Source organism: Manis javanica, chromosome 12 (assembly GCF_040802235.1).
Source record: "Manis javanica isolate MJ-LG chromosome 12, MJ_LKY, whole genome shotgun sequence".
NCBI classification, from domain to species: domain Eukaryota; kingdom Metazoa; phylum Chordata; class Mammalia; order Pholidota; family Manidae; genus Manis; species Manis javanica.
The window spans coordinates 12,158,124-12,171,798 of record NC_133167.1 but is presented as its reverse complement, the minus strand read 5'-3'; the positions used below and the strand labels follow the sequence as shown (position 1 = coordinate 12,171,798).

The 13,675-nt window shown below is 42.1% G+C and overlaps 1 protein-coding gene across 11 annotated transcripts in view; it reads right to left on the bottom strand.

Moving 5' to 3' along the window:
* Window positions 1–13,675, bottom strand: part of DOCK10 (dedicator of cytokinesis 10) — a 233,745-nt gene that overhangs the window by 175,904 nt on the left and 44,166 nt on the right. For 3 of the 11 annotated variants that reach the window (XM_073218045.1, XM_073218044.1, XM_073218043.1), the window contains exon 1: window positions 4,916–5,209. The exons of 3 other annotated variants lie outside the window; for them this stretch is intronic. In XM_073218045.1, coding sequence (XP_073074146.1) covers window positions 4,916–5,077 — 162 coding nt within the window. In that variant the 5' untranslated portion in view covers window positions 5,078–5,209. Of the gene's footprint in view, window positions 1–4,915; window positions 5,221–13,675 lie in introns of those variants that run through there. 5 more of the 11 variants (XM_017664842.3, XM_073218052.1, XM_073218051.1 and 2 more) reach the window with 4 other exon arrangements.

Here is a 13,675-nt window from a genome sequence, read left to right as displayed (position 1 = left end):
CAAAATGCTTGTTGATTTTAAAAATGTTTCTCTTTGAGTTGAGACCCTTGAGTCTGGTATGTGGGAGAGCGGCTCATGTAGCCAGAGAGAAAGAGAGAGAGAACAGAAGCCTGCCCAGCAGTGGCCTGTCCTTCTGCGTCATCTCTACCCTCCACCATGTGAATGCTTAAGTACTCTTCTTGAGGGAAAGGAAATAGGTCTTAAAGTGGAAGCCAACTTCTAGGGTTGGTGATGAGTAAATGACATAAGAAATTATAGACTTTCCCCAGAAAATAGCAGATCCATATAAATTAAATTAGACAGTGTCTGAGGCCTTTAACAAAATATGCTATAAAGGAAGTAAGAAAAAATAATTCACAAAAAGGTTTCTGTTAATTCTCCCATCAGGGCAAAAAAAAATAAAATAAAAAACGGAGTGAGAGATAAATTAGAGCTTTCAAGGAATGTCTCCATTTATTTCCCAATTTATTTCCCAACTCTTTGACTGCATTTAATAAGCCTTTGTAATAGTCTCAGGGGTTAGGATTCATGGGTCCCTTGGAAATGCCAAGGGCCTACAATAATTTCTTTTGACGTTTATCAAGCCTCTCCACTTTGGGTTACACAGCCAGACTACAGTCAATGACAGTCCAAAGCTTACATCTCCATAAAGACTCAGAACCTGGGGTGCAGGAATGAGATTCTTTGGTATAATGTTCTGGGTGCCGAAGCCCTCTGAAGGGTACCAACATGCAAACCCTTGTATCTATTGTGTAGCTTTCTCCATTCTTAACTTACTCCTGGGTGTTTCAATGAAGAGTTAATAGGCAGCTTTATCAACTATGTTTTTCATATCAGTGTCAATTGCTTAAAAATTCCAAATGATCAAAGATACTTCGCTTTTAGTCTATAAAAGGGATTGTATGGTGCACCACTGGGGCATAAAGATAACTTAGTTTCTATCTAAATGGGGTTTCCTACCTACCAGTGATAGAAGAAAAATATATGAATAGTAAGGTAAATAAACAAAAGTTGAAAGAAATAGCTCAAGATATGGTCAGCTACACATGGACTGACACTGGATTATAAGGAAATTATAAAAGAGAGAGCAATTCACTCATCCATCATTTAATTGGTATTTATGTTGTTCCAGGAATTATATGACCTTTGTAGACTGTTCCTTGGAATTTAGACTTGTATATTCAATTTCCTATTTGAAATCTTCACGTATATAGCGAGGGTCCAGGCATTTCAGACTTAACATGTCTTATAGTGAGTGAACTTAGATTCTCACCAAATCTTCTCCAGCAGTCTTTTCCATCTGAATAGCAACTCAACAAACAAAAAACAAAACCAAAATGCCATACATTCATCCCTGATTCCTCTTTCTCTCATGCTTTATGTTCAATTTGTAAGCAAAACCCTATTGGTCTTACTTTTGAAATATATCTGAATCCAACCACTTCTCACAAACTCAACTACCATCCAAGTCTTTTGCTGGGATCATTGCAATAGCTTCCTGATTAATGGTGTCCCTGCTTCAACCCTGGACCCCCTGCACAGATCCTGTTACTCCCATGGTCAAGGCCCTCCAAATCAAGAAGTTTAGAGTTAATACAGCACTTACCATGCACCAGGCACTGTTCTAAGCTCTTTGCAAGAATTACCTTGCTGAATTCTCACAATAACTATACATGGTAGGTACTATGACTGTCTGTGTTTTATCATTGCAGAAACAAAGATGCAGGATGGGCAAATCATTTGTCAAGAGCACACAGCTAACAAGTGGAAGAGACAGACCCAAAGCATGACCTTCTGCCTCCATGGGCCAGGCTGTTAACTTCCATGCCTGCTCCTGCAGAGGGCTTGCCCCTCACTCCTGGCAAAAGCCCCAGCCTGCAAGACGTCCTGCCAGCCTGACATGATCTGTCCCTGTCACCTCAAGGACCTCACCTTCTTCTACCTTCTCCTTGGCTCACTGGGCCACCCTGGTCTCCTCACTGTTCCTCAGACAGTCCAGGCTTCCTCCCATAGGTGGAACCTGCACGCTGGCTGGTCTTTTTGCCTAAGACATTTCCCCACAGAGAGTGGCACAACCCCCTCTTCCACTCACCTCCCCTGGGTCTTTGCTCCATTGTCACTTTTTCAGTCAGGATATCCCTGATCCCCCTTATTGAACATTTTACTGATACATCCAGAGATGTTTCTAAGCACTTCATGTACATTTTACTTCATAAGACCTTCATGACAGCTCTGACTTGATGGAACTGTTACCCCCATCTCACAGGTAAGGACAAGAGGCACAGAGATGCTAAAGAGCATGCGGAGGGTCACACAGCTGATGAAGTAAGATTCCAACCTAGAGACCTAGATGCTCTGGCTCCAGAATCTGAAATCTTATGCATGTGTGCGCGGGCATGCACGCGCGTGCACACACACACACACACACACACACACACACACACACACACACACAATCAATATACAGAATTTGGGACTAATGGGTGATAGGGAAGTGGGAGAGAAAAAAAAATCAGTTTGTTCAGAAACCTAGAGCCACACTATAAGACAATTAGCAAGCGTATCAGGTTAAAGAAGGCTAGAAAGTGGAGAGGGTAAGATAAGCAGTGTCCAGTGTGGGTTTCTGAGTGTCATCTCAGGCTGCTTCATCAGAATCACCTGGAGCTGCTTGCTCGGCATGCAGATGCCCAGGTTGCACTCCAGGCCTTCTAAAGGTAGCATCTTTGGGGCCAGAAGCCCAAAATCTTGTATGAATAAGAACCATTAGGTGATTCTGAAACAAATTAAAGTTTTCAAACCACCACCTTGGAAGACAGAGAAGAATTTCATTGATTTAAATTTGTACACTAAGTATCACAAATCTAATACAGCATTTCCATAACAACAAGATCTGTAAAATATTATTATTGCCATGAAGTTTTGCAGTTTAGGGGAGGGATCTTTGATGAGTGTGCTCATTGGTGGATTCCATGTATCTAGAACAGCGGGGCAGCAATAAATAGTTGCTAAATGTGTGAATTTTGGAAATTACACTAAAGGCAGATGGAAACAACAACAAAAAAGCAGGTATGTCACTTTTGGGTGGAAAAGCTCCAACCTAACATCATCAAGTGAAGAGACAGCTAGCTTAAAAACAACACATTCTTCTAGTATTTTCTTTCATGAAGTACAAAGGTAATAGCAGCAATAACAATTCATTTCAAACGCATTGTGGGATAAAATAATTGGAAAAAAAAGAGGAATCTTTCAAGAAGCACAAGTATTCTCTATGACCATATTTTACTCTGAGGAGTCCAAGATTTCCAACAGATGTCTCACAAAAATTCAGTTTTACCAGTGGTATCATTACTTCCTTAAAAGTGTGAATAGAGTGGAGATTATGCTAGCTTTTGCAATCATTGATCTAAGTGTGAGTAGAGGCTCTGGCATTTAGCAGCTGTGTGGTTTAGCAGCAAATAAAAGATATGCAACGTTTTTGAAGCCCTGTTTTCTTCATCAGTAAATTCATCAGCACCTCATTTAATGTCAATGAAAGTATTATATGCATTGAGTTTTAATTTCTATTTTATTCATTTATTATTAAAATTATGTATGTATTATTAAAAATTGCTTAATTTTTGTTGTATACATTAAAAGGATCCTTGAAAAAAAAATAAGGTTACTTTCAAATTTTCAAATTTTACCCTGCAAAATTTTACTGTCTGATTAGTAAAATTAGAAAACAAATGAGATGATTGAGATGTCACAAGCAATACACATAACCAATAGAACGTGTTAGTTATTAATGAGTTAAACTTGGAAAACAAACATCTCAAATCCTTTTAAATGTAACCTGTGAAAACTTATGGGAATAACGAGTGTAAATTATAACAATGTAGTGTTTCCTCCTAGAGAAAAATCATATAATAGCCCAATAGTTCAAGAACAGTATTGCCTTTTGAAAATCAAATATTGATCTGTTGAAGACACTGACATAGAATGTTAGAGCTTAGTATCTGTCACTCAGAGTTTAAGCCAAATGACTTTCATTTAAAAACTTTTAGTGTAACAGGTAGTTTGTTCATTCATTATTTACTACATCCTTGATAGCTGAACATTGAAATATAAGAGAAAAAAGTCGATTGTGCTGAAGCCACCCGGACTTCAATGCCTGCCCAGTTTTGGAAACTTTAGCACACCACCTCTATCCTAACACGGGATTTCAGTGACTAAGCAGAACTCTCCCTGAACCTACAGTCAGAAAAGACTCTACCCTCCACTTTATTCTTGCTGGTCAAACAGATGCACAAAGAAAGAATTACAATGCTTATCTTAGTCAAGGCACAGACGTGAACGTAATTTGACAAGTGGCAAGAAACTGCTTTCTAATTAGAACACCATGCATTCCACAATATTCTCAAAACTTTTGTCTGATTTTATGCCTAAGTTAAGCAATTTGGAAAGGCATGGCTACTGCAGTGAGAAATAAAAGCCCCAAATACCGTGAGGTTAGAAATCTAACTCCCAACATCTATACAACTTAACTGGTTACATGTGATATAAAAATATCTATTTGGGGCTTTTCTTTCAAATTAGAGTTATAAAATAAAATCCAGTTCATTGAATCAAACTCCAAAATGTTCTCTTTCTTTCTCCACATAAGTTAATAACAATATGCAAATTATTATGCAGAAGAAAATTTCTAATAGACCAATAGACCGCCCACTTTCATGACAGATCTAAGAGAAAAAAAAAATCAGCTCTCTGAATGACAGAAATAGTTTTGAAAGATTTCCCCCAAACAGTAAAGCACAGTAGCAAACTCTAGGGCACACATTTCTTTATCTAAAGCCAAACAGCCAAAACCCTAAATCTCAACTTCATTTCTATAAACACAGTTCAATCAACTAAGGCTGCTTTGCCACAGACACCATACCATTATGATGAGGGTTCTGGGTCTGCTCATTCCATCATCACTTTCCAGAGGCAAAATTTCATGGGATGGTTCCTCCTGGCGTCGACTGCAAATGTGTGGACAGCTCCTCTGGACCACAGAGCGAAATGCCTGAAGCAGAACAATGCTGGCAGTGCAGCCCATCGCTGCATCCTGGGGCCTACAAAATAACTTCTGTGTGGATGCTATGTTTGAAAAACAGTGGCTCCTTGTCCCTGAAAACAGCCTACATTGCAGCTGCAGCCAGCTCACTCTCCAATCACTTCCTTGGGCTCTGATCATCTGATCGCCGCCAAATAGCTTGGATGCAGAGATGGGAAAGATTTGATCCACTGAAGCTGAACACACTCAGGGATATCAGAGCATTTTGCCGAGACGGTATTTCTCAATTCATTTCAAGAGCATGTTTCCTGTTCATTACAATGACTGTCGTCTAGTTTCAGAGGTCTGAATAAACATATCTTTCCCATTTAGACACTCAAAGAAATCACTCTTTTTCAAACTGAACAACTGAAAATCTGATTTCACACCGCACATTTTTTCCAAGGCAAATGACTGTCATAGAAAGAGTGAAATTGATTGCTTTTCTTTTTTTTTTTAAACCTAAATGCTTCTGGAAGGGAATTTCGCTAGACGCCTCACTTAGTGAGTGGAGTTTCACTTTTCATAGCTCGTGAGCTCCAGAAATGAAATGGGCTCATAGGAATAGTTGAGTCCACTAAATCCAAATGATTTAACAGAAGTATGCATGTGTTAACCAAACCCATGTGAGCGACACCAGTGTTCCCCTGTGATTTCCTTTCAATAGTATGCTTGTTCTGTTCCCACACATGCAGTTCTGCAGCCTAATACATTTTTATGTTTACATAGGCGACTTGCAGGGCTGAAAATATCTCTATTACGGAGGTTACTCAGCGAGCTCTGCCAAGCTGACCTCTTAGAAAAAGCAGCTGTAAAGCATTTTCACAGCCTATCAATGAGAATTCAAGGCTTCAGGAAGGTCTTAAAGGGTTTGGTACTTAAGAGTCTAGTATTCCCTGACTCCTGTGAGACTAGTCACTTAGGAGAGAACCAAAGAGAGGCTTAGAAGTCACATGACCTGCTTGGACAGGCTTCAAGATCTAATGGTATACTGTAAGAGAATAGGACAGCAGGGGATGCTCGCACTAAAAATATCTCAGGGAAAATGGCTTTTGCTTACAAATGAGGAAAGTAAGAAATCCCCAGTAGGATTTTCAATGTCGGGATCTTTCTGTCAAGCTGATCCTTCCAGTGTAACTCTGAGATTCAAAGTAAAAATGTTTTTTCTGGTTTCTGGGCTCCTCAGTTTTGGGAGGGGGTGGTGGTGCCACAGGAAGTGTGCAGAAGGTTTGTTTTGCTATGAGGTGTGGCCACTCCATCCCAGTAAAGTTGCTTTCACAGAAGCATCTAACTTAATGCTCAATTAGGCATTATTTGCTCAGTACTCTGTCACAACACAACATTATTTAATTGGTATGTTTGCCAGAGAAGTAAAACATTTTTTTTTTCTTTTAAGAGGTCCTGGCTGCCAGTTGGTTCTCATCTCCCTCTGTTTTGAGCAAACATATTTTAGTGCGGCTGGAAAAAGAAGAAAAAAATGCTAATCGTGCTGGCAAGTACCCCAACTCCCTCTGGACCTTTGTCAGAGTGCCCAGTGCTAATCGAAACCATTTTTTACTCCAAACAACTAGGGCATTTATTGAAGAGAGGGTACAATTTGCCTCTCTGGCTTGTGTATATTGAATACGTGGATACATAGATATAAATGATGTCCACCAGAGACAAAGCATAGAGTGGGCTTCCATGCTTATGAATGTGTCTTTTCAAATATGATTGCTCCTGCAGTCTCCCTAAGTCAGTGCCTGCCCCTGCCCACCCCTTCCCCCATGGGAGAGCACCCGCCAATCATTCCCTTAGGTTTTGGTCATCTGCTCATGACCAAATAGGACAAAATGCAGCCAGGCACTGACTGACCAGAGATGCCTAAACACTCCACCAGCTCCAGCCAGCCCTGGAATGGGATCCATTAGCTGTGCCCATGGGCTTGGCAGGAAAGAGGCAGTTCGCATCCCAAACTCCCTGTCTAGCCTCCTCTCTCTAACTCTGGCTAACCTCTAGAGTGGCTTTGGAGTCAGATGTTTTGGCAAATGCCAAAGTCTTTGGGGGAAACAAATGAGAAGCTTTCTAGCTATTAGAGTCCTGTTTCTATCGATCCCTCCTCGCCTCAGAGGAATTCATCCTTATCGAAGCGCTGCTGTGGGACTCTCAACATTCTCTCGTGCTTTCTCTTTCAACTTCCCTCATCAAGGAAAGGGAACCTCCAAGAATTAGTTTCTTGGGAATTCAATACACACTAGAGTCACCCAATGGACAGAGGCCAAAAGGATGAAAACAGGAACAAGAGTCCAACATTTTCATACAGTCCCACATTTTCTTCTGAAAAATTTCAACCATGCAGCAGTGTTGCAAGGAAGGGTTGCGTTTTGAGCTCTAAGTTTTACATAGTAAATTAAGCTGAGGGTGGAGTAGGGTGGGAGAAGAGACAAGGCCTTTTTCCCCCTCATATTTAGCATACATGTTTTTACACAGGAAAGAGGTATGAACTCTCCGCAGGTGTCTGCTACTTCCATTTGAAGTGTTAAAATGATGAATCACTAATTTGGTCTTCAAGCTTCCAGGGTGCTTGACCTACTAACTGATAACTTCTGGAGACTGTCCTTTGCTCTTGTCTGCCTCTGTCCCCTAGCTGAGTCTTATTTCAGGATGCATTAAGATATTTATTAAGTATAAACTGTTAGAAGCAAGATTTTTAACTTATTGTTGTAGATAAGGAAATAATGTCATGAACACTCATAAGACTAAAGTTTCCAAAGAAGTAGTGAGAACTAGATTTCATTCTGGGTTACTAAATGCATATCCATATATGTACAGGTAAACACATACACACACATATATATATGTACACACATACATAACATCATTCATGTACACACATAAATATCATGTTACTTCATATATATGTTCATTCATTCAGCACTTAGGAATCTTACATGCATGTACAGTGAAAAACGTTCTTGCTTCAAAACAGGGATGGCCATGTCATGGAGGCATAAGGCCACCTCAGTGTAGACAGGAAATGGGAAGAGTGGAGGGAGATAACTAAGTTAAGGTATACCTGGGAGGATGTTAAATGTGGGGGAAAAGTAAGGCATTTCAGAGAGTAAATGGGAGGATAAAGAGAAAGGAAAGAGGAGTGAGAAAGGAATAGAAATAAAACATCTCCCAAGTATCTCTGAATACTGGGTTCCTTCTGCTTCCAGCTGCTCATCTCTTTTCAAGTCCTAACAAATGAATTTAGCTTTTAGAACTGTTTCCTAAAATGTTTTGGACTAAATATCATTTGATTCCAGACGTTGACTTTTCTGCCATTGGAATAATACATCCGAAGATCTTTTGGCGATGGGAGAGGGAAATCCATACTTAATTTAAAAAAAAATGCTTGTTTGAAGGTGTCAGACTCTCTCAGTTCTGTTAAATTATTCAGGAGCTGTACATGTAAAGGTGTCTCGAGATGTGGGCGGTGTTGAGTTAGACTGTGTAGGCACAGTGGAGTTGAGGCCTGGGCACAGCGCCAGGCCTGCTTGGAGGGAGTGAGGTTTTCCTGCCATCTTCATTTGTCAAGTGTGCTGAAAGCTACTGCTGTGTTATTCTGCGACAACAAATGCAAGCTCAGATGAAAATACTTTGATTTAAGAATGAAGTACAAGATCAGCCTTACCTGCCTCTTGGGTACCCCGATACTGCATAGCTTCATCTCATTGTGTAACATGCTATGGGTTGCTGGTTACTATTTCAAGAGGTTAACAGGGCCATGATTAGAACTTACTCATGAACAGAAATGTCTGGTTGAGATTTTGAGAGTGGAGGACCTTGCCTGGGACACCATATACCCAGAATGAAGTCTCAAGGGAAAGGTTCTCAGCTGCCCAGGTTAAATCACCCCTACGGCTTTCTCTGCATCAGACACAAAGCTCCAGGAGCCCAGGGGACCCTGCTCCTCATTGCACCTGCGTGCTGCATGGCCCAGGCCAAGGGAACATGGTTCCCACCACAACTGAAGTCTGCGTGCCCTGACTGCTAGCTCACGAGGATGACGAAGTATGTTTGTTTTCTTCCCTCCTTCCCAAAGGCCAAGCGCCATGACACTGAAGCAGTGTGGAGGGAATATATTGATTATAGAGAGAGAAATGGTGTGGGGGTAGGGGCTCTTTTCAGCAGATGAGAGTTTTCTGAAACTATTTCTGAAAGATGAAAGGTGAATGGGATCATACTGATCAATAACCAAAAATAAAGCATCAGCAACAACTTACAGAGCAGGAGGATCCCACGGAAACAGGAGCCGCCGCTCTCCACAGGGCCCAAGAGGGGCTCTGGGCTCGGGGAATGCAGGCGTCGGATGTGAGAAGGGAATTCATCTGCGCCCCGGCTCATGCACCCTAGCCCTGACAGAGCACTCGAGTACCCCACCACAGGCCCTGAGGGAGGGCAAACTCTTCCAGAACACCCAGCATCGGTGTCAGAACCTCCAAGCATCCCCCCTTCTCTCAGCGTTGGCCTGTGGAGGTGTGGTGTGTCTGGGGCTGGCCTGGGCTCTCACGACAGTAAACAAAGGCTGTAATTGGCACACCTGTCAACGTCAGAGCTCATGGTTCAGGTGCCAGTCTGACCGACTGAAGAAAGGCAGCCTACACGCCCTTCCTCTCCCTGCCCCCGACCAGAAGGCAGAGCGCTCTGCCTACCTTAAGTAGCTCCCTCCTTACATTTGGTTTAATTTATAGAGAAACTGGACATGTACTGAGCAACACGGTCCATATTTACCTAGAACCTTGTGTCAAAGGCAGCCTGGTGGAAGAGCAGCCAGGAGAGAGCAGTAAAAAGGCTCACACAGTGAGATCTGGAGTCTGACAGACTCCTGCTGACATCAAGGCTCTGCCACATATAAGCTGTGTGGTCTGGAGCAAGTCACTTAACCTCTCTGAGCCTCCATAATATCTGCTGGAAAATGGAGACAATCCCTCACACTTGTCAGGATATTGGTGAGAGGAGAGCAACTGAAAGATCAACAGAGAAGCTGCCCCATAGTGATCAATGAAGGGGACAAGGGTGATGCTGCGCTGCTAATGGCAGTGATGGAAGCTGGGTCTCCTCTCAGCCTCCAGGTCAGCTCGAACGGGACCCTGCCCTGGAGAAGCCACACCGGACAGGCCTTGCCTCACTGCCCTGGACCTCAGTCCTTATTATGCACCCTGTGGGTTTCCTTCCAAACACCCATAGGGGCCAAAGCTAGGCTTCCCCAAAATGTGCCACTTCCACAGGCAGGTTATTTTGGGCTCAAAACAATGAAGACCCAAAAGATTCAGGAAGAAACACTGGCCATTCCCCTAAATGCCTAAAAAGAACTTAGATGGAGGAACTGCTCCAGGAAGAGAGCTATGGCCGTAGATAACCACATTATAGTATGAACGAGGGATGGTAGACGGGGAGGAATGTGGCTCCGTCTGTTAAAATTCCTTCCGTCCCGTAGTTTCTGGGTGGCCTAGCAAGCATTTGTTTACTCTTTCATATTCCTGTGAATTGCTTTTCTTCCTTTTGAGGTCCTGGTCCCAACCCCCTTCTCCTTAATTCAGGATAATATATGTACCTCATTTTTCGTGACTATCTTTGGAATGTCATGTCCATGGGGATTCCCCATACGTAACTAAATTTTATTTTCTCCTGTGAATCTGTCTCATGTCAATTTAATTCTTAGGCCCACTAGAAGAATCCTTTAAGGTAGAGGAAAATTCCTCCTCCTCAAGACACACAAGCTGAAATTGCATTCTGATGGATTTAATTTTTAAGTGATGTTGTTCCTTCTCTATAAAAGCTGGGATATGCTTACTTGGTTCCCTATATGCCTCCTGCTCACCACATAGTGAATAATAATAATAATACTGGTGATCATGTTTTATTATTTGTATAATAAAACCAGCCCTTCCATAGCACTTACTATGTACCAGGCATCCTTCTAATTAATACCCTACTGATTCATGGACACTGCACTCTACAAGGTGGTGCTCAGATCATCTCCATTTTACAGTCGAGGAAACTGAGGCAGAGAAGTTCAGTGACTCGCTCGTAGAACCACAGCAAATCAGTGGTGGCAGAGCTAGAGTTTGAAACTGGCTCCAGAGTCTGAGTTTTTAACCAATTCCCAAGGTCAGATCTGTGCCAACTAAACCTTGAATCTTCCACAGGTGGATTTATACCAGAAAAATCTTTGGCATCCAGCAAAGTGGAGTGAGGCATCCCTGGAAAATCCCCTTTGAGAGTTGGTATGTCCCTCGTAGGCAAATTTGTGATGTTTCCTTGGATGACAGTGTCAAAAGGTCCTGAGCTGTCATAGCGGATTGTGCTGGGGTGATCATTTAAATAGCATTTTCATGGGAATTTAAAACATTTTAAAATATATGTAATAAATTTGATGATAAGAGAACTTTAAAAAATACAAATATTTTTTACTGTGTGAAAAACTTATTGTCAAAAATGACTCATTTACCCAAAGTAGCTGTAAAAGCACATGGTCAGAACTCGGAAGCATGACGGACTCCCTTTGCGATTCCTTCATCCAGAGGCTCAGCCACTGTTCCCAAGGGAAACTGACCCCAAGGAGGAGAAGCCCCATAGATTAAAGGAAACAGGGGAGTTAGCCCCAAGTGGTGTACAGCCAGGTCATGACTTGGCCATTGTCCAGAGCAGGCATTAGTGAGAATATTTTTCCTTGTCTATTTCCAGATGGGTAAGTCTCTCAGGTGTATTAACTCAATGAAATGGCTAGGAGGGAGTTAACCAGGGCTTTTTAAGCTAAAAAATGGAAAACACAACCCAGTGAAGTGACCCAGAGGCCCACTTGTCCTTTATCAACTGGGCACCTCTGTCTCTCTTGTTGCACTTCTACTCTAGACCTTGGGACATGAGTGTATTTTAATAGTAACCCATGACCTCTTTTCTCCACATCTGTGATCTGCCGAGTTCTCTTCTTTCAGTTTCTCTCTCTCTTCATTTTCACTTAATTAGAGTGGCTTCCTCTTTGCAGGCATCTTTCCCACTTGCTGACATTTATTGAGTTGTACAATTAATCATTTTGGAAACAAGCACACTATTCTTTCACTTCAAAAACCCAGGTGCATTGCCAAGCTCTCCTTCATCTTCACTTTCCTACCTTGAGCACTGGTGCAGCCCAAGAACAGAGCACTTTTTGGTCGGTACATTTAGATGCATCTGAAAATTAACGTTCCTTGCTCTCCGAGGCAGCTTCCTCATCAGCGGCTTCCTGCAGAATGCATGGATCATTTAGATGTTCCATTAACGTCATACTTAACATCTCTCAGGCTTCTCAGTCTGACTAACTCTTCTCAGGTCAGAATAAATCATTCCTATTCTTACTAGAAGGTGGTAAGTGTAGCAGTTAGGCAAAGGTTCAGGAAACAGACTGCCAAATTTAAATCCCTATTGAGACACTTACTCCCTTTGTGAGTTGAAGCAAAATTTTTAAGCCTGTTTCCTCACCTGTTAAGAGGATGAGTACCTATGAGAATCTTACAGCCATGTTAGCGCTTGGCACAGTACCAGACACATGGTAAATATCCAGTACGTGGTACTTATTACCAGGAAAGAGAAGATCTAAGGGTTTTCAGATATGGCTTGCTTATTTTCCCACCTCGTGCACAAATGTATTTTTTAAAAATCTCTAGACTCTTCCTTGCTCAGGGACACACAAGTTTCCCTGGGTGATGAGGAATGGGGGTGCCGCGCATGTTCCTCTGTGCTTTGAAGTTAGCAACCACAGTAATATGAGACATTTCCATAACCTCTCTCCTGTCCTCTTCTATGAGTAAACACATTTGAAATAATGTAATAATAACTTCGTTACCTGAGGTCACCCATTTTGCAACCTCAACTATTCTCATCACAGCCAAGTCCTGGGCAGCTAGAAAGAGATACACCAGATGCAGCAATCTATAAAGCTTATGGAACAGCTCAGAGAAGGGGTCTTCATACCTTCACCATTTATAGCTACCTTATGCAGGATTCTAAAGAGTTTGCTGACCTAAGCTTGCAATGGCTTTTGGCCAGAAGCAATATAATTCCCACCTGCCCTGGCCAGTGGGCGTAGGGAGTAGCTGATTAGAACTGGAAGGGAGTTTCTGGTGAAGGCAGGGGTGCTGACCACTGTCTGACTTCTCAAGAGGGTTGTGGTGGGCCCAACCACTGAGGCAGCCCACCACGACTCAGCCACCAGGTGGGATTTGGGCTGAGTCACTGGGGCAGAAACAAAGGTTCACTATTGTTGCCTGGTACCTAGGGAGTGATTCCAAGCAATGAACATGAGCTTTAGAGTTGAAGAGACTCCAAAGTTGGAATTGTCTGAGCCTTATTTTCCTCACTTGTACAATGGAACCAAGATGACCTCTTTTGTAGAGATATTAGAAAAGAAAAGACACTAGGTATGAAATATTGGCATAAGTGGTGAATGTGGTCATTCTTTTATCACTGTTACTAATACAACTATTACATTTATTATCATTGTTATTCTAAGAAAGTGCCAAAGAGGGTAAGAGTCCTTCAGGACCAGCCTCAAAGCTAATAGAGTACATGTAAACAGTAACTCAAAAGAGAAAG